The sequence below is a fragment of the Oncorhynchus clarkii genome, chromosome 13 (assembly GCF_045791955.1).
Source record: "Oncorhynchus clarkii lewisi isolate Uvic-CL-2024 chromosome 13, UVic_Ocla_1.0, whole genome shotgun sequence".
In the NCBI taxonomy this organism is placed as follows: Eukaryota; Metazoa; Chordata; class Actinopteri; order Salmoniformes; family Salmonidae; genus Oncorhynchus; species Oncorhynchus clarkii.
This window is the reverse complement of record NC_092159.1, coordinates 29,763,995-29,789,495: the sequence shown is the minus strand read 5'-3', so window position 1 is coordinate 29,789,495 and position 25,501 is coordinate 29,763,995. Positions and strand designations below refer to the sequence as shown.

Genomic DNA, 25,501 nt, shown 5'->3' with positions numbered 1-25,501 from the left:
TAGGTTAGTCAGTTAAGATCAACTTCTTATTGACAGTGACGGCCTAGGAACAGTGAGTTAACTGGGGGGAGAACAATATATTTTTACCTTATCAGCTCAGGGATTCGATCCAGCAACCTTTCGGTTACTGCCAAACGCTCTAACCACTTGGCTACTGAAAGTACGTTGAAATTACGTTGTTTTAAAGTAATTTAAAAAATGACCCGAAAATACATATTTTCAACTACAACCGAACAAATATTGGACGTCAGGCATAGTCTTCTTTTCAATTACATTTTGCTAGGTGGGATAGCCCCAAAGTAAAAACACAGTTTTAACGTGTTCAAATCAATTACCAATATGCAGTTTGTGATTTATTGAAAACCTAAACATAAAATGTGCTATGTACACAAACATCTGCCACAATAATCATATTACTTGTATTTTTTAAACAAGCTCCTTATAAACTGCACACGCATCAGAAACACTTGTTTTGACAAGTAGCAATAAATCACTGATATCGATTAGGGGGGAAATCAGGTTGTACGTGCTTTTGAAACTAACACAACTAAAAGAACACATTGAAATGGGAGATATCTTTTACCTCACTGATTAGAGGACAACCTGCAGAAGACAGTCAACTACATTTTGGAGTGATGCATTTAAATGTAGGGGTTGCTAAACAAAGGAACGCAACACTTATTTGTCATCACTCAAAGATATCATGTTGAAATCAATTGTGCCGAGAAGGAGATGAGGTTGCACGTCCTGTCAAAACTAACAGCTCAAAAACCACACGGAATCAGAGAATAATGTGTACATCACTGGTTAGAGGACAATTTGTAGAAAACAGCTAGCTACATTTTAAACTGTTGCATTTTGATTCAAGTGGGTCACCAACACGGGAAGTGTAACACAGCTCTTTTTGTGTTAGTCACTTTTTGTTAAATCACATAAATAGTACTCTTTCAATTCAGAGCCTGGATTTTTCCCAAGACTAATATCCATATCATGGTGAAATCAATAGAACAGGGGGCAAACGTTTAGGATTCTACATCGTGAAATACCTTAAAATACTCCAAATACAATGTTAAAAACATTCTACATTGTGAAATTATTTCATTGATATCATGAAACAACTCCTTCATGTATTTTCTGATGAGTTCTCTCCTGTGTGTGTTCTCTGGTGTAGAGTCAGATGGCAAGATTGACGAAAACTCTTCCCACATTGAACACAACTGTAAGGTTTCTCTCCTGTGTGTGTTCTCTGGTGCAATATCAGGCTGTTTAGCTGAGTAAAGCTCTTCCCACATTGATTACAGCTATACGGTTTCTCTCCAGTGTGTGTTCTCTGGTGTAGAGTCAGATGGCAAGATTGACTAAAACTCTTCCCACATTGAACACAGCTGTAAGATTTCTCTCCTGTGTGTGTTCTCTGGTGTAGAGTCAGAGTGCTAGATGCAGCAAAACTCTTCCCACATTGAACACAGCTGTAAGGTTTCTCTCCTGTGTGTGTTCTCTGGTGTTGAGTCAGAGTGCTAGATGCAGCAAAACTCTTCCCACATTGACCACAGGTATAAGGTTTCTCTCCTGTATGTGCTCTCTGGTGTAGAGTTAGATTGCCAGATGTAGTACATCTCTTCCCACATTGATCACAGCAGTAAGGTTTCTCTCCTGTGTGTGTTCTCTGGTGCACTGTCAGAGAGCCAGATCGACCAAAATTCTTCCCACATTGAACACAGATATAAGGTTTCTCTCCTGTGTGTGTTCTCTGGTGCACTGTGAGCTCTCCAGATTGACCAAAACTCTTACCACATTGACTACAGCTATAAGGTTTCTCTCCTGTGTGTGTTCTCTGGTGTATAGTTAGATGGCCAGATGTAGTGCATCTCTTCCCACAATGACCACAGCTGAAAGGGTTCTCTCCTGTGTGTGTTCTCTGGTGTACAGTCAGAGAGCCAGATCCACCAAAACTCTTCCCACATTGAACACAGCTATATGATTTCTCTCCTGTGTGTGTTCTCTGGTGCACTGTCAGAGAGCCAGATCCACCAAAACTCTTCCCACATTGAGCACAGCTATACGGTTTCTCTCCTGTGTGTGTTCTCTGGTGCATTTTAATGCCTGATGACGTGAATCTCTTCCCACAGTCAGAGCAGCAATGAGTTCTCCTCCCTGTGGATCTCTGCAGGTGTTTATTGAGGTGTTCTGATCTGGAGAGACTCTTCTTTGTCTCTTCAGCATCATAAGGTTGTTGAGGCTTCCCAGAGGATCCACGATAGTCCCGTCTCTCTCCTGTGTGAACAACAAAGTCAGACAGATGATTAAAGGCCCACAACAGCGGTAATCCCCTGTAAAAGTTGATGCCAACAGCGTAGCCATGATGTTATACAACAATTGTAATGTCTGTAATGAATGTTAAAATTATTTGACAATTGTCTTAAAATGAGCAAGAATAGTCATATGTTGTCTTGTTTTCACATTAGTAGTAACATCCATGATTGTAGGATAGAAATAAGATATTCATGTTGTTGAAACCCTAAACAGTGTGCCAGACAACTTTTGGCCTCCAATATAGGCCCCTTTCTGTGTTTGCTAAAATTGGGGCACGAGGGCGATTTGATTGCAGGAACTCCTCCCTGCTAATGAGGAAATCGATAGTTATGGATGTACTATATCTGCCTGGAGCAAAAATGGCGAGTAAAGATTTTAGTTTTTCACAATGTATTCTGAATGTGAATGGGGGAAAACTCAGGGGAGTAACATCCATTTCCAGGTTGCTTATGAGTACATTTCACACTACTTTGGATTATAATTGTAAGGCTCGTTTGAATATCCTGTTTAATGTGTTTGCTACAGTATTATGAATTATGTGTAATTATTAACCTGTCTACGACACAGGTTCCGCTAAAGAAACCCCCCCACCCCCCCAACATTCCGCTGAAAAGGCAGCGCAGGATATTCAAAAATATTTTTCCGAAATATTTATCTTTCACACATTAACAAGTCCAATACAGCAAATGACAGAAACATCTTGTTAATCTACCCATCGTGTCCGATTTTTTAAATGGTTTACAGCGAAAACACAACATATATTTATGTTAGATCACCACCAAATCCCCAAAAACACACAGCCATTTTTCCCAGCCAAAGATAGTCACAAAAGCAGAATTAGAGATAAAATTAATCACTAATCTTTGATAATCTTCATTAGATGACACTCATATGACATCATGTTACACAATACATTTATGTTTTATTCGATAATATGCATATTTATATCCACAAATCTCAGTTTACATTGGCGCCATGTTCAGAAATGCCTCCAAAATATCCAGAGTAATTACAGAGAGCCACGTCAAATAACAGAAATACTCATCATAAACTTAGACGAAATATATGTTTTACATTTAATTAAAGATATACTGGTTCTTAATGCAACCGCTGTGTCAGATTTTTAAAAAACGTTACGAAAAAAGCATACCATGCAATAATCTGAGACGGCGCTCAGACGTAAATATATTTATCCGCCAAGTTTGAGTCAACAGAAATACGAAATGACATCATAAATATTCCCTTACCTTTGATGATCCTTCATCAGAATGCAGTGCAAGGAATCCTAGTTCCACAATAAATCGTTGTTTTGTTCCATAATGTCCATTACTAGTGGCCAATTAGCTACTTTAGCTAGCACGTTTAGTTCACATGTCCAAAAGCTGGCGCTGGTCCAGGTGAACTCGGACGAAAACTTAAAAAAGATATATTCCAGGTCGAATAAACTGGTCAAACTAAGTAGAGAATCAATGAGTTGAAAATCAACCAGCCCCAGAATTTCCACTTCCTGTTTGGAAGTTCGCCTGCCCTATGAGTTTTGTTATACTCACAGACATAATTCAAACAGTTTTAGAAACTTCAGAGTGTTTTCTATCCAATAGTAATAATAATATGCATATATTAGCATCTGGGACAGAGTAGGAGGCAGTTCACTATGGGCACGCAATTCATCCAAAGTGAAAATGCTCCCCTATCCCTAAAAGGTTAAGAACCGGGTTAATGACAGTATCCATTTGGGGGTTGTCAATAAAGTTAAGATTTTATTTTGTATTTCACACTTATTTAACCAGGTAGGCCAGTCGAGAACAAGTTCTCATTTACAAAGCAGTGCGACAAAAAAACAACAGAGTTACATGTGGGATAAACAAACGTACAGTCAATAACACAATAGGAAAATCAATATACAATGTGCAAATGGAGTAAGGAAGAAAGGCAATAAATAGGCCATAGTAGTGAAGTAATTACAATTTGGCAAATTAACACTGGAGTGATAGATGTGCAGATGATGATGATGTGCAAGTAGAAATACTGGGGTGCAAAAAAAATAAAAACATGGAGATGAGGTAGGCAGTTGGATGGGCTATTTACAGATGGGCTGTGTACAGCTGCAGCGATCCACTGCTCAGATAGCTGATGCTTAAAGTTAGTGAGGGATTTATTAGTCTACAACTTCAGCGATTTTTGCAATTCGTTCCAGTCATTGGCAGCAGAGGAAGGAAAGGCGGCCAAAGTAGGTGTTGGCTTTGGGGATGACCAGTGAGATATACCTCCTGAAGCGTGTGCTATGGGTGGGTGTTGCTACGGTGACCAGTGAGCCGAGTTATGGCAGCCTAGCAAAGACTTATAGATGACCTGGAGCCAGTGGGTTTGGCGACGAATATGTAGCGAGGGCCAGCCGACGAGAGCATACAGGTCGCAGTGTTGGGTGGTATATGGGGCTTTAGTGACAAAACCGATGGCACTGTGATAGACTGCATCCAGTTTATTGAGTAGAGTGTTGGAGGCTATTTTGAAAATGACATCACCGAAGTCAAGGATCGGTAGGATAGTCAGTTTTACGAGGGTATGTTTGGCAGCGTGAGTGAAGGAGGCTTTGTGGCGAAATAGGAAGCCAATTCTAGACTTAATTTTGGGTTGGAGATGCTTAATATGAGTCTGGAAGGAGAGTTTACAGTCTAACCAGACACCTAGAATATGTGGACAAAAACAAATACCTAAGTCAGAATCGTCCAGAGTAGTGATGCTAGTCAGGCAGCGGGTGCAGGCAAGATCGGTTGAAGAGCATGCATTTAATTTTACTAGCGTTTAAGAGCAGTTGGTGGCAACAGAAGGAGTTTGGTATTGCATTGAATGGCATTGAAGCTCGTTTGGAGATTTGTTAACACCGTGTCCAAAGAAGGTCCAGATGTATACAGAATGGTGTCGTCTGCGTAGAGGTGGATCAAGTAATCACCCGCAGCAAGATCAACATTATTGATGGGGAAGGAGGCTTTGTTGCGAAATAGGAAGCCGATTCTAGATTTAATTTAGGATTGGAGATGCTTAATATGAGTCTGGAAGGAGAGTTTACAGTCTAACCAGATACCTAGGTATTTGTAGTTGTCCACATATTCTTTATTTTTTTAAAAATTTTACCCATTTTTCTCCCCAATTTCGTGGTATCCAATTGTTGTAGTAGCTACTATCTTGTCTCATCGCTACAACTCCCGTACGGGCTCGGGAGAGACGAAGGATGAAGTCCTCCGATACACAACCCAACCAAGCCGCACTGCTTCTTAACACAGCGCGCATCCAACCCGGAAGCCAGCCGCACCTATGTGTCGGAGGAAACACTGTGTACCTGGCCACCTTGGTTAGCGCGCACTGCGCCCGGCCCGCCACAGGAGTCGCTGGTGCGCGATGAGACAAGGACACCCCTACCGACCAAGCCCTCCCTAACCCGGACGACGCTAGGCCAATTGTGCGTCGCCCCACGGACCTCCCGGTCGCGGCCGGTTACGACAGAGCCTGGGCGCGAACACAGGGACTCTGATGGCACAGCTGGCGCTGCAGTACAGCGCTCTTAACCACTGCGCCACCCGGTAGGCTGTTGTCCACATATTCTAAGTCAGAACCGTCCAGAGTAGTGAGGCGGGCGGGTGCAGGCAGCGATCGGTTGAAGAGCATGCATTTAGTTTTACTGGTGTTTAAGGGCAGTTGGTGGCAACAGAAGGAGTTTGGTATTGCATTGAATGGCATTGAAGTTCGTTTGGAGGTTTGTTAACACAGTGTACAAAGAAGGGACAGAAGTATACAGAATGGTGTCGCCTGCATAGAGGTGGATCAACAAATCACCCGCAGCAAGAGCAACATCGTTGGTATATACAGAGAAAAGAGTCGGTCTGAGAATTGAACCCTGTGGTACCCCCATAGAGACTGCCAGAGGTCCGGACAACAGGCCCTCCGATTTGACACACTGAACTCTATCTGAGAAGCAGTTGGTGAACCAGGCGAGTCAGTCATTTGAGAAACCAAGGCTGTTGAGTCTGCCGATAAGAATACGGTGATTGACAGAGTCGAAAGCCTTGGCCAGGTCGATGAAGACTGCTGCACAGTACTGTCTTTTATCGGTGGCGGTTATGATATCATTTAGTACCTTGAGTGTGGCTGAGGTGCACCTATGACCAGCTCGGAAACCGGATTGCACAGCGGAGAAGGTACAGTGAGATTCAAAATGGTCAATGATCTGTTTGTTAACTTGGCTTTCGAATACTTTAGAAAGGCAGGGCAGGATGGATATAGGTCTGTAACAGTTTGGGTCTAGAGTGTCACCCCCTTTGAAGAGGGGGATGACCGCGGAAGCGTTTCCAATCTTTAGGAATCTCGAACGAGACAAAAGAGAGGTTGAACAGACTGTGTGTATTGGTTCCTGACTTCTCTGAAAAGTTGCATATCGCTGGGATTATTCGATGCTAGTGCAGTACGCCACAGGATGTTTTTGTGCTGGTCGAGGGCAGTCAGGTCTGGAGTGAACCAAGGGCTATATCTGTTCTTAGTTACACATTTCGTGAAAGGGGCATGCTTATTTAAGGTCGTGAGGAAATTACTTTTATAGAACAACCAGGCATCCTCTATTGACGGGATGAGGTCAATATCCTTATGCTTGCAGAAGTGTTTTAGGGAGCTTTTGACAGTGATGAGGGGTGGTCGTTTGACCGCGGACCCATAACGGATGCAGGCAATGAGGCAGTGATCCTGATTGAAAACAGCAGAGGTGTATTTGGAGGGCAAGTTGGTCAGGATAATATCTATGAGGGTGCCCATGTGTACGGATCTAGGGTTGTACCTGGTGGGTTCCTTGATAATGTGTGTGAGATTGAGGGCATCTAGCTTGGATTGTAGGACGGCCGGGGTGTTAATCATATCCCAGTTTAGGTCACCTAACAGAACGAACTCTGAAGATAGATGGGGGGCAATCAATTCACATGTGGTGTCCAGGGCACAGCTGGGAGCTGAGGGGGGTCTGTAACAGGCAGCAACAGAGAGAGACTTATTTCTGGAGAGATTAATATTTAGAATTAGAAGCTCAAACTGTTTGGGTTTAGACCTGGAAAGTATGACAGAACTTTGTAGGTCATCTCTACAGTAGATTGCAACTCCTCTCATTTTGACGGTTGTAGTTGGGGATGGAAACTTCAGAATTTTTGGTGGCCTTCCAAAGCCAGGATTCAGACACGGCAAGGACACCAAGGTTGGCGGAGTGTGCTAAAGCAGTGAGTAAAACAAACTTAAGGAGGAGGCTTCTGATGTTAACATGCATGAAACCAAGACGCCTGGGGACACACAGGGCCTGGGTTAACCTCTACATCACCAGAGGAACAGAGGAGTAGGATGAGGGTGTGGCTAAAGGCTATCAGAACTGGTTGTCTAGTGCATTGGGAACAGAAAGTAAAAGGAGCAGATTTCTGGGCGTGGTAGAATAGATTCAAGGCATAATGTAGAGACAGGGGTTTGGTAGAGTGCGGCTACAGTAGAGGTAAACCTAGGCATTGAGTGATGATAAGAGAGGTTGCATCTCTGGAGGCACCAGTAATGCTAGGTGAGGTCACTGCATGTGTGGGAGGTGGGACAAAATAGTTCTGAGGCATGTTGAGTGGGACTTGGGGCTCTGCAGTAAAATAAAACAATGATAACAACCCTAAACAACAGTATACAAGGAATATTGACATTAGAGAGACATAAAGCGAGGCATAAAGCAATCGCAGGTGTTGATTGGGAGAGCTAGCTAAGACAACAACGGGTAAGACAACAGTTAATTAGCTAAGACAACAACAACATGTGCCCATGTGCCCATTAAAATGGAGATGAATGGGCAGAGGGGGTCAGTTAACTACACACAGGGCCTGAGTTCGAGGCTGGGACCGACAGATAAACTAAATTGAGTACCGTGATTAATGAACTGTCCAGCAGGCATCAGCTACGTAGCCAAGTGATCATAGGGTCCAGTGAACAGCAAAATATGAACCAGGGAAGCCTATATGGTAGTCTTTACTACGCTGGCCGGGAGATGCGCCTGGCTCGAGGCTAACTGGTGTAAGCTTCGGGACAAGGGCGTTAGCCACTGTAGCCAAAGGTCCAGAGCTTACGGCAGGAATCCGGTGATGTCGTGGCTTCTAATAATCTTAGTGAAGAGTCTGGGAGGCATCAGCTGTGTAGCTGAGTGATCATAGGGTCCACTGAGCAGGCCAGGAGATGGGCCTGGCTCAAGGCTAGCTTCGAGACTGGGCAACTCGGTGGCAGCTAGCTAGCTGCGATTATCCGGTGTAATGGTCCAGAGTAAGGGCACACACTTAATTACGCATATAGAAGTAGGACTAGTCTACCTGGTCTGCACACAAATGTAGGCCTATAAAATGTGCCCATCTGGGGATGTCTGGTAGTATTTCTGATTGTCTTAACGCACCACCACTAATGAGTTGTGGAGCTTCTCAAAAACATTTTTCTTCACCTCAAACAGCAAGTAAACAAAGTATAATCAAAGTCAATTGCGTATGACAATAGCTCCTCAAAGTATTTTCGTAAAACATTTCCAGCTCTCACCCTTTTGATAACCACTCAGCATGAAAGGGAAAAATGTAATGCTCTGATCCAGTGGAAATGTCATAAAATACCTGATTACTTCTTATCCTTTGCACAAATAGCCGACAGCTGTGTCTGTCCAGAACTCACTGGTGCCGGGAAACTGAGGGCCTAGAATATTTTATACAATGTTGCAAGTTTCGGAGGACCAAGTTGATAGTTGATACAATGTTTCAAGATCGTTGTAGACAGGCCATGTGCAGAAAATGTGATATTTAGGCTATTTTCTACCTGCAGGATGCAATGTTTGTTTTTTTGGCTTTATGTAGGCAATTTTTACATAGTTGGCAATGGCAATAAAAGTTACTTTTATATTTGTATCATTTTAATTTAGATAGAATGTATATTAAATCACAGACAATTAATTTGAGATACTATTATAAATGAAATGAAACTGTTCCACGAAAATATGCATATGAAAATCCTTACTGGCACGCAGAGTGGTAGAAATGGTAAGATAATTTGGCACTCCAAATGGAAAAGGTTGCCGACCGCTGGTGTAGCCCACTACAGGAAACTTCAGGAGCATAACGGCAGAATTTTTCTCCTTCTGGTTAGGTTATCTTGATCTCTGGCTCCCTCAAGTCATTTGTGTGTCTTCATTATTTGATCAAACAGCATGCTTAAAACTTATGGCTGCAGGGGGCAGTATTGAGTAGCTTGGATGAAAGGTGTCCAGAGGTGCCCAGAGTAAACGGCCTGCTCCTCAGTCCCAGTTGCTAATATATGCATATTATTATTGGTATTGGATAGAAAACACTCGGAAGTTTCTAAAACTGTTTGAATGATGTCTGCGAGTATAACATAACTCATATGGCAGGCAAAAACCTGAGAAGAAATCCAAACAGGAAGTGAGAAATCTGAGGTTGGTCGATTTTCAACCCAGACCCTAATTAATTCACAGTGGGATATGGATGAAGGTGCACTTCCTAGGGCTTCCACTAGATGTCAACCGTCTCTAGAAACTTGAATGAGGCTTCTACTGTGATGTGGGGCTGAATAACAGCTGAATGAGTCAGGTTTCTGGCAGAGAGCCATTTCCTGGTCACGCGCATTTCACATAATAGCGACCTGCGTTCCATTGCTTCTCTACACACAAAGGTTGGAAAGTTATTGAAGATTTATGATAAAAACATGATTTGATACTTAGTTTGAAATGTTTCTGTAATATAAACCTTTGAAAGTTTTTGTCCGACGTTATGCCTGACCTGCACGAGCGTTTGGATATGTGTACCTAACGCCCTAACAAAAGTAGCTACTTGTCCATTATTTATTTATGTCCATTATCGAACAAATCAAGCATTTATTGTGGAACTAGGATTACTGGGAGTGCATTCTGATGAAGATCATCAAAAGGGAATATTTATAATGTTATTTCTGATTTCTGTTGACTTCGGATATTTTTTTTATTTTTCTGAGCGCCGTCTGAGATTATTGCATGATTTGCATTTATGATAAGTATTTCTGTTGAATTGATGTGGCGATGCAAAATCACAGGATGTTTTTGGAACTACTGAACGTAACGCGCCAATGTAAACTCAGATTATTTTATATAAATATGAACTTTATCAAACAAAACATACAGTGAGGGAAACAAGTATTTGATCCCATGCTGATTTTGTACGTTTGCCTACTGACAAAGAAATGATCAGTCTGTAATTTTAATGGTAGGTTTATTTGAACAGTGAGAGACAGAATATCAACAAAAAAATCCAGAAAAACACATGTCAAAAATGTTGATTGGTTTGAATGATTTGCATTTTAATGAGGAAAATACGTATTTGACCCCTCTGCAAAACATGACTTAGTACTTGGTGGCAAAACCCTGATCACAGAGGTCAGACATTTCTTGTAGTTGGCCACCAGGTTTGCACACATCTCAGGAGGGATTTTTTCCCACTCCTCTTTGCAGATCTTCTCCAAGTCATTAAGGTTTGAGGCTGACGTTTAGCAACTCGAACCTTCAGCCCCCTCCAAAGATTTTCTATGGGATTAAGGTCTGGAGACTGGCTAGGCCACTCCATCATATGAAAGTACTGTGATTTGTTTCTAGAAACATATTGCAATTGAGAATTGATTCACATTTTGATGGAATATTTGACTATTTTAGTCTACCTCTGAAAATAACATACACTCCTTGGACCTTGAGGAGTAACGGGGGCAGGAATCAGCAGTAGACACAATAACAAAGCGTACTCCCTGCCCGTTTCGGTAAAAGCTGAGGGATGGGGCTGGAGAAATGCAACCATCCATGATATCAACATGATAGTTTTAACCATGTTTTGAGGATATACTGTGTTTGTTTATATTTACTGACAAACATTGGAGAAAATAAAGGCTTATATTCTGGGTTCTGATGGGGTACAACAGCTGAACTAAGCTCATGAGGTATTTATTTAGAAGTGAATTCTTAAAGAAACAAATGGGTACATATCATTAATGTATAAGTCCCTAAATGGATGTAACAACTGCTGATTGCACCTTTAAGAGTACATCTTGGGCTAAGCTAATAGGAGATATTGAGGAATACAATATTTCAGGTATTGTCATTGGATGCATTTGATCAATTGTTAACGTTTTGTTGATGGTCCACTCTTGATGTTCTACACGTTACAGGGTAGCTTCAGCCATTCCTTCAGAACAACATTAAAGTGGAGAACCCAGTGGCGTGCCGTGGTCCTGGGCCTTCAGTGAGGTCCTACACAGTCCCACCCGAATTAATCCACCTCTTATTACCATCATTATGATGCCATGGCTCTAGACACTATACATTTAGACAGAAACGCAGTATAACCAGGCGTTGTGTCACCTTGAAATGTACATTTTTATTCAGAGAATTGCAGGGGAAGAGTACAATACAGTACAGTTCAACTAATAGGCAAGAGCATAGTCGAGTGAAACAGAGTTATATTAATATTCTTCTTCTATCCATTTCTGGTCCACAAGTAAAAAAAATAAAAAAAATACAGCGTGTTCACTAAACAGCGCATTGTCGCACCCAAAGCAGTTTCACCGTGATGATAAAGACATAACTATTCACTGAAAATAAAAGAAAACAAATAATTTGCAACATAGGCTATTTGCCATTTTATTGAGTTAATATATAGGCTATTTAATATTAACGAAATAAAATGCGAAACATACATACACATTTAATAAAAAATCAAATGCATTGTATGCCTACTCACCAAAGGCTGATTATTTGAACACAAAAGCCTTCCTCCTTTCTTCTTCAAGAAGACTTCAATGACTCTGTTGTACAGTCTGTGCGTTTTAGTTCCACCAATAAGTCCTTTTCTATCGACATGGAGGCTAATGCTGAAAGCCGAGTCTGTCCAGTAGCATTTCTGGAATAGGTTTTGATTCGCTTTAAGGCCGAGAATGACCGCTCGACAGAAGCCGTGGACACAGGGATAGTCATTGTCACACATGCCAATGTGTAAAGTTGTCCCATGTCCTCATTCAGATTTTTCTGCTTAAGGAAATCAAGGAGATCAGAGGGAATTTTCCCTTCAAAAACAGTCATAGCATACATTACAGTCAGTTCTGTTTTTAGCTTGGATAGGTCGAACAGTGTTCCGTGACTCTCTGTTAAGCTGGAGAAGGCTGATTGCAGGAATTTTTTCCGGTAGGTCTGAAAGTGCTGGGGGTTCAGGAGGGAGAGAAACATACATTTTTCGTGGTCTTGAAACATGTTTCGTATCTGGCAAAGAATGTTGTCCAGAATATTGCTGTGGAGTTGTTGGTAGTATGTGCGAGGGTCTCCTTGTGCTGGGCCTCTGCGTGCGCTGGGTGAACTTGAGATGCGCGCTGTGTCATCGTAGATTTGACTGAACCTGCGCCTCTCTCGCTCAATTGTGTCACAAAACTCGTTCACCCTTGTCAGGCAGAATTGTACATCCAAAGTTTGTTTCTGTAGAATTCCAAAAAGCCCATCCGAATAATTAAAAATCCCATTGAATGTTTCAAGCAAAAAACAAAACTCAAAATCATCCAAACGTGCATTAAATCCATCAGCCATAAGCACAGTATCCCCGTCATGGTCATCATGATGTTCCAGTAAGTGGTTAAACAGCTCCTTTAGGGCAACTCTCTTTTCAAAGACTGCATTGACCAATCTAGATGTATATTGCCACCTCGTTGGTGCAACCTTAGGAAGACAACGCTTGCAGATGTCATCCAGCAGTTGCGTGCGCTTAGGGGACCGTGAGAAAAATGCTGCAAGGCCATTGAGGTTGGCAAAGAAGACCTTGCATTCTTTAAGCTTTGAGGCTCCTTGAGTCAGTACTAAATTTAGTCGATGTGCATAGCAGTGAATGAATAAGGCCATCGGTGCCCTCTCCTTAACTTTAGCCTGCACCCCATTGAGTCCAGATGCCATGACTGCCGCGCCATCAAAACACTGTGCCACAACTTTATCCAGACTACATTCATTTTCCTCCAAGAAACGGAAAATAAGAGCGGCAATGTCATCAGCTCGCTTGCCGCTTGTCACATCTTCAAATCGGATAAATCGCTCCTTGACTCCTGTGTCCGACACATAACGCAGGACGAGTGAGAGCTGTGCTGCATTTCCCACATCTGTTGTCTCGTCCACCATAACAGCAACAAAGGGAGCTTTTTTAATCTCCATTTTGATCTCTTCTCCCATCACTTCAGCAATAGCATAAATTAGGTCATTTTGTATTTTGCCTGACGTCCCAATGAACACTGTTAGTGGACAGGTGGTATTGTAAATCTGTGTTGCTTTCAGAAAGAAAAGAAAGAAGCTCCACGTAGTTCCCTTTGTTTGTGGAGTCAGCACTTTCATCGTGTCCCCTAAATGAAAGTTCCTGTTTACCCAAAAACATGACACAATCAATGAGTATTTTCAATATTTCCCTATTTTTCTTCACCTTTTCATTGTGCAGCTCCGTTGCCCTGCGCGCTTGTTCGTTGAGCTGTAGATCCACTCGGGTGTCCCCAAAAGTTTTCAAAAGCACCATTGCTTGTAAGTGCCCAGCCGTACTTTGGTGTCTCGTTGCTGCCTTAGTTAGACAACTCAAGTTTGCAAAGCCAGTGTGGCTCCAAACACCAAATCGATCACTTGCAAATATCAGGCATTCCCAGCAATACAGTTTGCAGTGCTTCTCGGAGCCTGCGAGCCATTGATAGCGCTCGCAGTTGGAACTTTGAAAGTGGCGAACGAACCCGCCTGTGACAGGCTTTGTAGCGTCGGCGTCCTCTCCTTACAATGTCCAACTTTTCTTGAAAAGTTTGTCTTGAGAATGGCGGTATAATTATATCCTCGACCAAATCGATATCTTCTCTTCCTTCCGCCATTGTGGGTTGAAAAAACAGCTTAGTAGTACGCAAATTCCTTAGTAGTACGCAGTTTCCTAGTTCTGAGGTGCCCATAGGACCTGCCTCTCAATATTGGTAATCCAATCAAAAGACGTGCACGCACTACGCCTGCTAGCTGGCTCCTGTGTAACACTGGAGCCAGCCAGCAGGCGTACAATAGCCAACTCTAAAGCTGATTGGTTGACACTAAATTTTAATTTCCATTCACTTCAAGCGCCCGCACTGTTGATTCTGAAGGCCTGAGGGCAGATTTTACACCCCTGGCAACACATGATGGCTGAATATGATTGGATAAAAGATCTAACATAAAGACCAGCCCTCCAAATCTCAACCTGGGGCTGGAAGCAGTGCAACCAGGAGGAAAGCTATGAAATTAAGGTATAACTCTTACTCTGGGGAATCATTTAATACATATTTGTGGATAAATATATTTAAAAAAAAATTATATTCTGATGTGTAGGCCAGCTAGCTAGAGAAGGCCTTGCTGGCCCTGACGGCCCACCAATGGTAGAACCCCTTTACTGCATATTGGTTCCCCTTTACTGCATATTGGTTCAACGACTGCAGAGACGGTACTTACTGGTGTTAAACAGATCTCCAACCTCCTCTTCTTCCTCCAATGTGACAGTAATCTCCCCCTCCTCCTCTTTCACTCCAAAAAATGCACCCTCCTCTTTCACTCTGAACGTGTCTTCCTCTTCTTTCACTGAAACGTCTTTCTCTTCTTCTTTCACAGTAACAGCTTCACCCTCTACTTGTTTTTGTATAGTAACATATTTCTCTTCCTCCTCCTCTTTGATGAGAGCTTCTTTCTCCGTCCAGCAAACCTCTTCTTCTTTATCAGGAAGAGAGTAGTTTAGTGAACTCATGGTCGGAGATGTTAGCCAGCTAGCATTAGCGACTAGCCTAGTTCTAAGCTAACTTAGCAAACCAGCTAGCTGACAAACAACGTAAATATATAATTAAATGGGTCAACAAGTACGTACGACAGAAGTGTGTTTAATACACAGCGACTAATATACACCAAAAACAGTGTAAGGAGCGTGAATGTTGTAGCTGTGTTTGCTAGAAAGCTACGGAGGTGTCTGACAAGCTGTTGTTGTTGTTGAAGGAGCGTCCCGTCCACTAGATTATACGTCACACTGGCAGCGTCGCCTGAACCTAAAATACGCACATCGCCATCTGCTAACTGGAGTGGGCAACGCAGTTGAGCAACCAAACGTTTATTTTTCATTTATTTCATAAAAGTTGATTATTATATTGAGTTGTTCAAAGAGAAGCATGTGATGATTCATTTTAATTCCAAACTACAACATTTTCAGACAAGATAGAACTGCCAAAGGGGGCGGTGTTGCAATCTACTGCAAAGATAGCCTGCAGAGTTCTGTCCTACTATCCAGGTCTGTACCCAAACAATTTGAACTTCTACTTTTACAAATCCACCTCTCTAAAAACAAGTCTCTCACCGTTGCCGCCTGCTATAGACCACCCTCTGCCCCAGCTGTGCTCTGGACACCATATGTGAACTGATTGCCCCCCATCTATCTTCAGAGCTCGTGCTGCTAGGCGACCTAAACTGGAACATGCTTAACACCCCAGCCATCCTACAATCTAAACTTGATGCCCTCAATCTCACACAAATTATCAATGAACCTACCAGGTACCTCCCCAAAGCCTTAAACACGGGCACCCTCATAGACATCATCCTAACCAACTTCCCCTCTAAATACACCTCTGCAGTCTTCAACCAAGATCTCAGCGATCACTGCCTCATTGCCTGCATCCGTAATGGGTCAGCGGTCAAACGACCTCCACTCATCACTGTAAAACGCTCCCTGAAACACTTCAGCGAGCAGGCCTTTCTAATCGACCTGGCCAGGGTATCCTGGAAGGATATTGATCTCATCCCGTCAGTAGAGGATGCCTGGATATTTTTTAAAAATGCCTTCCTAACCATCTTAAATAAACATGCCCCATTCAAGAAATTTAGAACCAGGAACAGATATAGCCCTTGGTTCTCCCCAGACCTGACTGCCCTTAACCAACACAAAAACATCCTATGGCGTTCTGCATTAGCATCGAACAGCCCCCGTGATATGTAGCTGTTCAGGGAAGCTAGAAACCATTATACACAGGCAGTTAGAAAAGCCAAGGCTAGCTTTTTCAAGCAGAAATTTGCTTCCTGCAACACTAACTCAAAAAAGTTCTGGGACACTGTAAAGTCCATGGAGAATAAGAACACCTCCTCCCAGCTGCCCACTGCACTGAAGATAGGAAACACTGTCACCACTGATAAATCCACCATAATTGAGAATTTCAATAAGCATTTTTCTACGGCTGGCCATGCTTTCCACCTGGCTACTCCTACCCCTGTCAACAGCACTGCACCCCCAACAGCAACTCGCCCAAGCCTTCCCCATTTCTCCTTCTCCCAAATCCATTCAGCTGATGTTCTGAAAGAGCTGCAAAATCTGGACCCCTACAAATCAGCCGGGCTAGACAATCTGGACCCTTTCTTTCTGCATTACTAGCCTGTTCAACCTCTCTTTCGTGTCGTCTGAGATTCCCAAAGATTGGAAAGCAGCTGCGGTCATCCCCCTCTTCAAAGGGGGGGACACTCTTGACCCAAACACCTACCCGCCTGTCCAACATCACTACTCTGGACGGCTCTGACTTAGAATACGTGGACAACTACAAATACTTAGGTGTCTGGTTAGACTGTAAACTCTCCTTCCAGACCCATATCAAACATCTCCAATCCAAAGTTAAATCTAGAATTGGCTTCCTATTTCGCAACAAAGCATCCTTCACTCATGCTGCCAAACATACCCTTGTAAAACTGACCATCCTACCAATCCTCGACTTTGGCGATGTCATTTACAAAATAGCCTCCAATACCCTACTCAACAAATTGGATGCAGTCTATCACAGTGCAATCCGTTTTGTCACCAAAGCCCCATATACTACCCACCATTGCGACCTGTACGCTCTCGTTGGCTGGCCCTCGCTTCATACTCGTCGCCAAACCCACTGGCTCCATGTCATCTACAAGACCCTGCTAGGTAAAGTCCCCCCTTATCTCAGCTCGCTGGTCACCATAGCATATCCCACCTGTAGCACACGCTCCAGCAGGTATATCTCTCTAGTCACCCCCAAAACCAATTCTTTCTTTGGCCGCCTCTCTTTCCAGTTCTCTGCTGCCAATGACTGGAACGAACTACAAAAATCTCTGAAACTGGAAACACTTATCTCCCTCACTAGCTTTAAGCACCAACTGTCAGAGCAGCTCACAGATTACTGCACCTGTACATAGCCCACCTATAATTTAGCCCAAACAACTACCTCTTTCCCAACTGTATTTAATTAATTAATTTATTTTGCTCCTTTGCACCCCATTATTTTTATTTCTACTTTGCACATTCTTCCATTGCAAAACTACCATTCCAGTGTTTTACTTGCTATTTTGTATTTACCTTGCCACCATGGCCTTTTTTGCCTTTACCTCCCTTCTCACCTCATTTGCTCACATTGTATATAGACTTGTTTATACTGTATTATTGACTGTATGTTTGTTTTACTCCATGTGTAACTCTGTGTCGTTGTATCTGTCGAACTGCTTTGCTTTATCTTGGCCAGGTCGCAATTGTAAATGAGAACTTGTTCTCAACTTGCCTACCTGGTTAAATAAAGGTAAAATAAAAATAAATTTTAAAAAAAATGATTGATTCGTTTTTAATGAGAATTTAAAACCAACTTTACACCCACTACATATTTTTATTGAACTATACATCTGACATGGATCATTTTGACCCCAGAGGCATATATTTTATCGTAGCCAACATGTGGTTTATTCAATTCTTCCAATTTTTCATGACTTTGTCAATAAACTTGTTCTTAATAAATCTAAATATGGTTCAGTGTTTCTGTATCAATATGGACTTTCATTTTGACCCCAGGCAAAAGCACCTTTGAGTAATAGGATGTTCATTTAAAATCAAAATCACATTTTATTGGTCACATACACATGTTTAGCATGTTATTGCGGGTGTTGTGAAATGCTTGTGGTTTTAGCTCTGACCGTGCAGTAATATCTAACAAGTAATATCTAACAATTTCACAACATATACCCAATATACACAAATCTAAGTATTCAAATCTAGGTTTCTCTGTAGACATGATCCATCCCACCAGAGGGTGGAGGGGCACCTGTATCAGTGGTTTTGTCCAGATAGACACCTGCATACACACAGTATAGTGCCTCCCATGTACTCTCCTAAGATTGGATTTTTCTATACCACGTTTTACATGACTGTACAAAACTATCAATGGTAGAAAACTCTGCCAGTGGTAGAAAAGTCTACCAGGAGTATACAGTGCATTCGTAATGTATTCAGACCCCTTCACTTTTTCCACATTTTGTTACATTACAGCCTTATTCTAAAATGGAAGATTTTTTCCCTCATCAATCTACACACAATACCCCATAATGACATCACAATACCCCATAATGACATCACAATACCCCATAATGACATCACAATACCCCATAATGACATCACAATACCCCATAATGACAAACCCAAAACTTTTTTTTTACATTTATGCACGTATTCAGACCCTTTGCTATGAGACTCGAAATTGAGCTCAGATGCACCCAGATTCCATTGATCATCCTTGAGATGTTTCTACAACTTGATTGGAGTCCACCTGTGGTAAATTCAATTGATTGGACATGATTTGGAAAGGCACACACCTGTCTATATGGTCCCACAGGTAACCAAGCCATGAGGTCAAAGGAATTGTCCGTAGAGCTCCAAGACAGGATTGTGTCAAGGCACAGATCTGGGGATGGGTACCAAAACATTTCTGCAGCATTGAAGGTCCCCAAGAACACAGTGACCTCCATCATACTTAATGGAAGAAGTTTGTTATTATTATTATTATGTGTAGTCTGAATCCGTGGAGCTGCAGGGATTTGTAGTCTTAGTGGCCTCCATCAACGTTAATGGAAGAAGTTTGTTATTATTATTATTATTATTTGTAGTCTTGCATGTCGTCTACTTTGATGCTAATTAGCCTTTTCGAATCGGTGAATAAAGGATCCCCATTAGTTCCTGCCAAGGCAGCAGCTACTCTTCCTGGGTTCCAGCAAAATAAAGGCAGTTATACAATATTAAAAACATTAAAATACATTCACAACACACGGTGTGCCCTCAGTCACCTTGTCCTAGAGAGATTTACATGGTTATCAAAACGTCACACCAGGGTAAGGCTAAACAAAACACAGCCCTGTGGGGAAAAAATTAATGGTGGAAAAACCATGTGAACGATTTCCCTGTTTGACCTGTAGTTGTTATGGATATTATAACTCTACAGCGCCCCACAGTGGACGTGTCAAAATATGTTACATTGATAAAGCACACTTTATTTAACCTCCATGTCATCTTGTTTTTACATGGCATTGTAGATTTTAGCGGTATATAGGATGTATTTTGGATGCTTTCAGTGTATTTTCAACGCTTTCAGACAATGGATTAATCGCAATTAAAAAATAGTGCACTAACATTACACAAAGTTATCTCAAGTCTGACAGCCCAAACAAAAACACACATTCTCAGTCAAAAACACAAGTCAGAACACAGCCTCTCTATTCTCTCATGTGTTTTCAGGTCCTCTGACTGGGAAAATGTCTTTCAACAATGAGAGCAGTGGTATGTCTTCTTCTCCTGTGCATTTGTGTGTATTCTTTCATGCTCTTTCAGGTACCTTAACTGGGTAAATCTCTTTCCACAGTGGGAGCAGTGGTACGTCTTTTTTTTCTGTGTGTGTCCTCTCATACAGGTTTCTTAACTGGGTACAACTCTTTCCACAATGGGAACATTGGAAAAGTTTTTCCCCTGTGTGGTCCACAGACGATGCAATCTCAACCACACTGCACACTGCCCTTACCCATCTGGACAAGAGGAATACCTATGTGAGAATGGTGTTCATCGACAACAGCTCAGCATTTAACACCATAGTACCCTCCAAACTCGTCATCAAGCTCGAGACCCTGGGTCTCGACCCCGCCCTGTGCAACTGGGTACTGGACTTCCTGACGGGCCGCCCCGTAAGTAACAACATCTCCACCCCGCTGATCCTCAACACTGGGGCCCCACAAGGTTGCGTTCTGAGCCCTCTCCTGTACTCCCTGTTCACCCACGACTGCGTGGCCACGCACGCCTCCAACTCAATCATCAAGTTTGCGGACGGCACTACAGTGGTAGGCTTGATTACCAACAAAGACAAGAAGGCTTACAGGTAGGAGGTGAGGGCCCTCAGAGTGTGGTGTCAGGAAAATAACCTCACACTCAACGTCAACAAAACTAAGGAGATGATTGTGGACTTCAGGAAACAGCAGAGGGAGCAAGCACCCCCCTATCCACATAGATGGGACAGTAGTGGAGAGGGTAGTAAGTTTTAAGTTCCTCTGCGTACACATCACAGACAAACTGAATTGGTCCACCCACACAGACAGCATCGTGAAGAAGGCGCAGCAGCGCCTCTTCAACCTCAGGAGGCTGAAGAAATTTGGCTTGTCACCAAAAGCACTCACAAACTTCTACAGATGCACAATCGAGAGCATCCTGTCGGGCTGTATCACCGCCTGGTACGGCAACTACTCCGCCCACAACCGTAAGGCTCTCCAGAGGGTAGTGAGGTCTGCACAACGCATCACCGGGGGCAAACTACCTGCCCTCCAGGACACCTACACCACCCGATGTCACAGGAAGGCCATAAAGATCATCAAGGACAACAACCACCCGAGCCACTGCCTGTTCACCCCACTATCATCCAGAAGGCAAGGACAGTACAGGTGCATGAAAGCTGTGACCGGGAGACTGAAAAACAGCTTCTATCTCAAGGCCATCAGACTGTTAAACAGCCACCACTAACATTGAGTGGCTGCTGCCAACACACTGACTCAACTCCAGCCACTTTAATAATGGGAATTGATGGAAATTGATGTAAAATATATCACTAGCCACTTTAAACAATGCAACCTAATATAATGTTTACATACCCTACATTATTCATCTCATATGTATATACTGTACTCTACTGTACTCTGGTTATTACTGCATTGTCGGAGCTAGAAGCACAAGCATTTCGCTACACTCGCATTAACATCTGCTAACCATGTGTATGTGACAAATACATTTGATTTTATTTTATTTCATGCATTTGCAGGCTCCCTAACTGGGTAAACGTCATTCCACATTGAGAACAGTGGTAAGGCTTCTCTCCAGTGTGTGTTCTCATATGTGTTCTCAGGCTCCCTAACTGAGTAAAACTCTTTCCACACTGGGAGCAGTGATGTCGTCCTGCTGGTTTGGACGTCTCAGGGTCTGGTTCCCCTGAAGGACTCTTCCTGCTGTCAGAAGGAGAGTCTGGTCTCTATCCGGTCAAAAACAAACCAATTATTGAATTAAATAGAGACATGAATGAAACCTCCACATGATAAAACATATATTTAGACTCAACACCATACTATTACAAGATGAGATATTTAGCCAGTCACTAGCAGTTGGGCTCAACTGAAAGGATTTCCACAGTGTGGGGAACCTCTAAAGCATGTATTACGGTGGGCTCTGGTGTATTAGAGGGGAAATAACACAGTGTGGGAACCTCTATAACATGTATTATGGCTCTGGTGTATTAGAGGGTAAATAACACAGTGTGGGAACCTCTATAACATGTATTATGGCTCTGGTGTATTAGAGGGGAAATAACAGTGTGGGAACCTCTATAACATGTATTATGGCTCTGGTGTATTAGAGGGGAAATAACACAGTCTGGGAACCTCTATAACATGTATTATAGTAGGCTCTGGTGGATGAGAGGGGAAATAACACAGTCTGGGAACCTCTATAACATGTATTATGTTAGGCTCTGGTGTATTAGGGGGGAAATAACACCATGTATTATGGCTCTGGTGTATTAGATGGGAAATGACATGCAGAAAGAAGAGAGAAGGTCTGAAGCAGTGAAAAGACTAGAAACAGAGATGTGGTCTGGAAAGGGATTTGGACATTTCACAGATCGCACATTTCAAAACTGCCTGCAAATTCACATTTCAGATGCAGGAAACGTATAACAAAAAAGGCAGAATATGCTCTGTTTAGACCTAGAACCAGTTTAATGAGAGAGGTGAGAAGACAGGCAGGCTACTAGCAAGACAACTAGAAATGCAGAACACTTGGAACGTAACTCCAGCCATTGAGAAGGACACTAAGATGTTGACCTCATCCAAAGAGATTGACAGCGTGTTTTAATGTTATTATGAAGATGTATATACATCCTCCTGTTCAGCCCCATAGATATCGACACTTCTTTGTCTGGTATAGAATTACCTAGATTATCAGATAGCCAGGTAGAGGACCTGGACTGGACTATAACAGAAGAGGAGGTTAGAGACGCCATTTTATCAATGAAAGCAGGGAATTCACCTGGTCTGGACGGCCTTCCTGTAGAATATTATACAAGTATATTGACATTCTTGTGCCTGTGTCATGACGGATCGACAATGGAAGACTGGTTTGCCCAGCAGAGATCGCCCTCGTCCCTTGTAGAATCTGTCTGGTCGTAGTGTCATAGAACGGATACGTTGTACCCTGTCGTTCTCAGGAGATTGTCTGTCCTTTCCTAGGCCACGTACGTTTACAGCTGCAGCTGATAACTCAACATCTAGGATGTCACTTCTTCTTCAGTGAATAAGAGTTTAAAGTTCTTACCAAGTTGCCTCAACGCAGCTCGTACTATATTCTGGCTGGTGTAGTCGAAATTCATGCTTCCAAGCGTGGTGATCGTCACCGCCAGGGTTGAAATTAGCCCTTTTAAACGTATGTACACCTCATCTGGAACATGAGGTTGACTTCCGTCAACGGACTTTTGTAGTGGGGCAGAGAAGGGCGTGTTTCATGGTTCTCAACCAATGTCTGTTCACTTGGGCGTGGCCACGGATTGAGCCCAGTTCACTTAATGAAAACAATTCTCTCATTTAGAAGCTAAAATTACATTTCATATTTAAACATTTAAATTGCACAAGAATTCCACGATAACTAGAATGTGTAGACTTTCCAAGATCATATGTCACGCTGATAGCATCGCCTGAAAGATGCACATCGCCATCTGTTGACTGGAGTGGGTAAAGCAGATACATGTTTATTTTATTTCCAGACAAAAAGTGAATTTTTACATTTCTTTCATTAAATAATAATATAATAGTCAGACAACTGCCAGTAAGCTATGTCTACATAGGTATTGGGATCTAGCCTCATTGATCTTCCAGTAAGCTATGTTTACATGGGTATTGGGATCTGACCTCATTGATCTGTCAGTAAGCTATGTTTACATGGGTATTGGGATCTCAGCTATAGTATAATCCAGAAAAGCAGTCCTACCAGCTAGCAGTGTAAGGAACCTTGTCTGACAGTCAATCAACCGTGTCCTGAGCCTGTCGCCTGCAGTCTGTGGAGAAAAGGTATTTTTTTTTCTCGTAAAGTTACACAGGGTCCATGGGCCACATAAATAATTACCGTCCAGCACATTGTCTAGGAAGGTATTGTTCCTAGGCCGTCATTGTAAATAAGAATGTGTTCTTAACTGACTTGTCAATTTAAATAAAGGAAAAAAAAGGGAATATGTTTCATCAGCCATTGGTATAATTGAACTACATTGGCCATAATGAATTGCATGCCTACTTGTCTGGTCTGTTTATTTTATACCTGCTATGTAAAAGAGACAGAAGAATGCACGATGGTCAATGCTATCTGGGATCCTTGGGAGATCCCTACCCTAAACCCTAACCTTAACCCCAACCTTAACCATTTTAAATGTTAACTTCAATGGGCTAGGGACGTCCCAAGGATGTATCGCTACCTGAAAATACATGATCTAAGTAATTGATAGTTGGTATTCAGCAGTCATAAAGCCTTAATTACTTTAATGAACGACTAAAATAGTGATTCTGTCAGACAGCATAGACATCAGCTCTACACTTTATTGACTGACTGATCCATTCCTTCTTCCATCCCTCCTGAAGACCCAGTGAGGGTGGAGCTCAGTCAGAGAGCTGTTGAGGGACTGGGTAGGAAGAGCACTTCTACAGCCAGAGAGGTGAGAGGTCACACATGGTTTAGATGGTAAATATTTATGTCCCCTTAGCGGTTCATCACGTAAGCAAAAGGGAATATGTTCCATCATCTATGTTTATTTACATTAGTGCAAATTGTCCACTGATATTGGTGTAATTTCTCGCCCCTTTCGGCTGTTGCTGGACTTCTTCCGGGAACTTCGCAATTTCAATTGAAAACGATGGTGACAAGTTTGGATGCAACAACAGTTATTAAAAAGGTTACGTTGGATTGATGTCCCGGGTGGCGCCGTGGTTAAGTGCCACCAGAGACTCTGGGTTCGCGCCCAGGCTCTGTCGTAACCGGCCGCGACTGGGAGGTCCATGGGGCGACGCACAATTGGCCTAGCGTCGTCTGGGTTAGGGAGGGTTTGGCCGGTAGGGATATCCTTGTCTCATCGCACACCAGCGACTCCTGTGGCGGGCCGGGCGCAGTGTCTGCTAACCAAGATTGCCAGGTGCACCGTGTTTCCTCCGACACATTGGTGCGGCTGGTTTCTGGGTTGGATGCGCGCTGTGTTAAGAAGCAGTGCGGCTGGTTGGGTTGTGTATCGGAGGACGCATGACTTTCGACCTTTGTCTCTCCCGAGCCCGTACGGGAGTTGTAGCGATGAGACAAGATAGTAGCTACTAACAATTGGATACCACGAAATTGGGGAGAAAAAGGGGGTAAATTAAAAATAAAAAAATAAAAAGTTGGGTTGATGTTTGGCTCTGAATATGTCTCGAAATAATGTATATAATAATATAACATACTAATAATGAATAACGAAGACAATGATAGTTTTCTGTGAAAGTTAATTTCCACCCAGGGACACACATTTGTTCTTTGATATTATGAAGGTAATTTGTGTCAAATGTTATTTTCCCCACTCATTCACCCCATCTCTTTACGTTGCTTATGCATATTCGGTGGCCAGACTCAAATTCCGAACACAATGCCCATCCTGGCAGATCTAAACCCAATGTAGCAAATTGTGACTTTTGTGCATCCAGACCTAATGCAGCTTGGAGTGATCAGATGACAGAAGTCACATATATGTGCCATGTGTA

At 42.6% G+C, this 25,501-nt stretch overlaps 1 protein-coding gene and 1 pseudogene across 1 annotated transcript; one reads left to right on the top strand and one right to left on the bottom strand.

Moving 5' to 3' along the window:
• LOC139424753 (zinc finger protein ZFP2-like) overlaps positions 1-25,501 on the top strand; it is a 122,209-nt pseudogene that overhangs the window by 26,727 nt on the left and 69,981 nt on the right.
• On the bottom strand, positions 325-15,401 carry LOC139424761 (zinc finger protein ZFP2-like). The gene is made up of 2 exons (XM_071176877.1): positions 14,855-15,401; positions 325-2,274 (listed from the first exon to the last, which is right to left on the bottom strand). Exons 1-2 carry the CDS (start codon positions 15,141-15,143, stop codon positions 1,124-1,126), a joined length of 1,440 nt encoding a protein of 479 aa, XP_071032978.1. The 5' UTR covers positions 15,144-15,401; the 3' UTR covers positions 325-1,123.

What these genes read in the sequence shown, in the direction of transcription:
- LOC139424761 (XM_071176877.1), bottom strand. Translation starts at nt 15,143, where the DNA reads ATGAGTTCACTAAACTACTCTCTTCCTGATAAAGAAGAAGAGGTTTGC. An exon ending in TGGAGATCTGTTTAACACCA is followed by an intron (nt 2,275 to 14,854) that starts GTAAGTACCGTC and finishes TTGTTCACACAG; the next exon opens with GAGAGAGACGGGACTATCGT.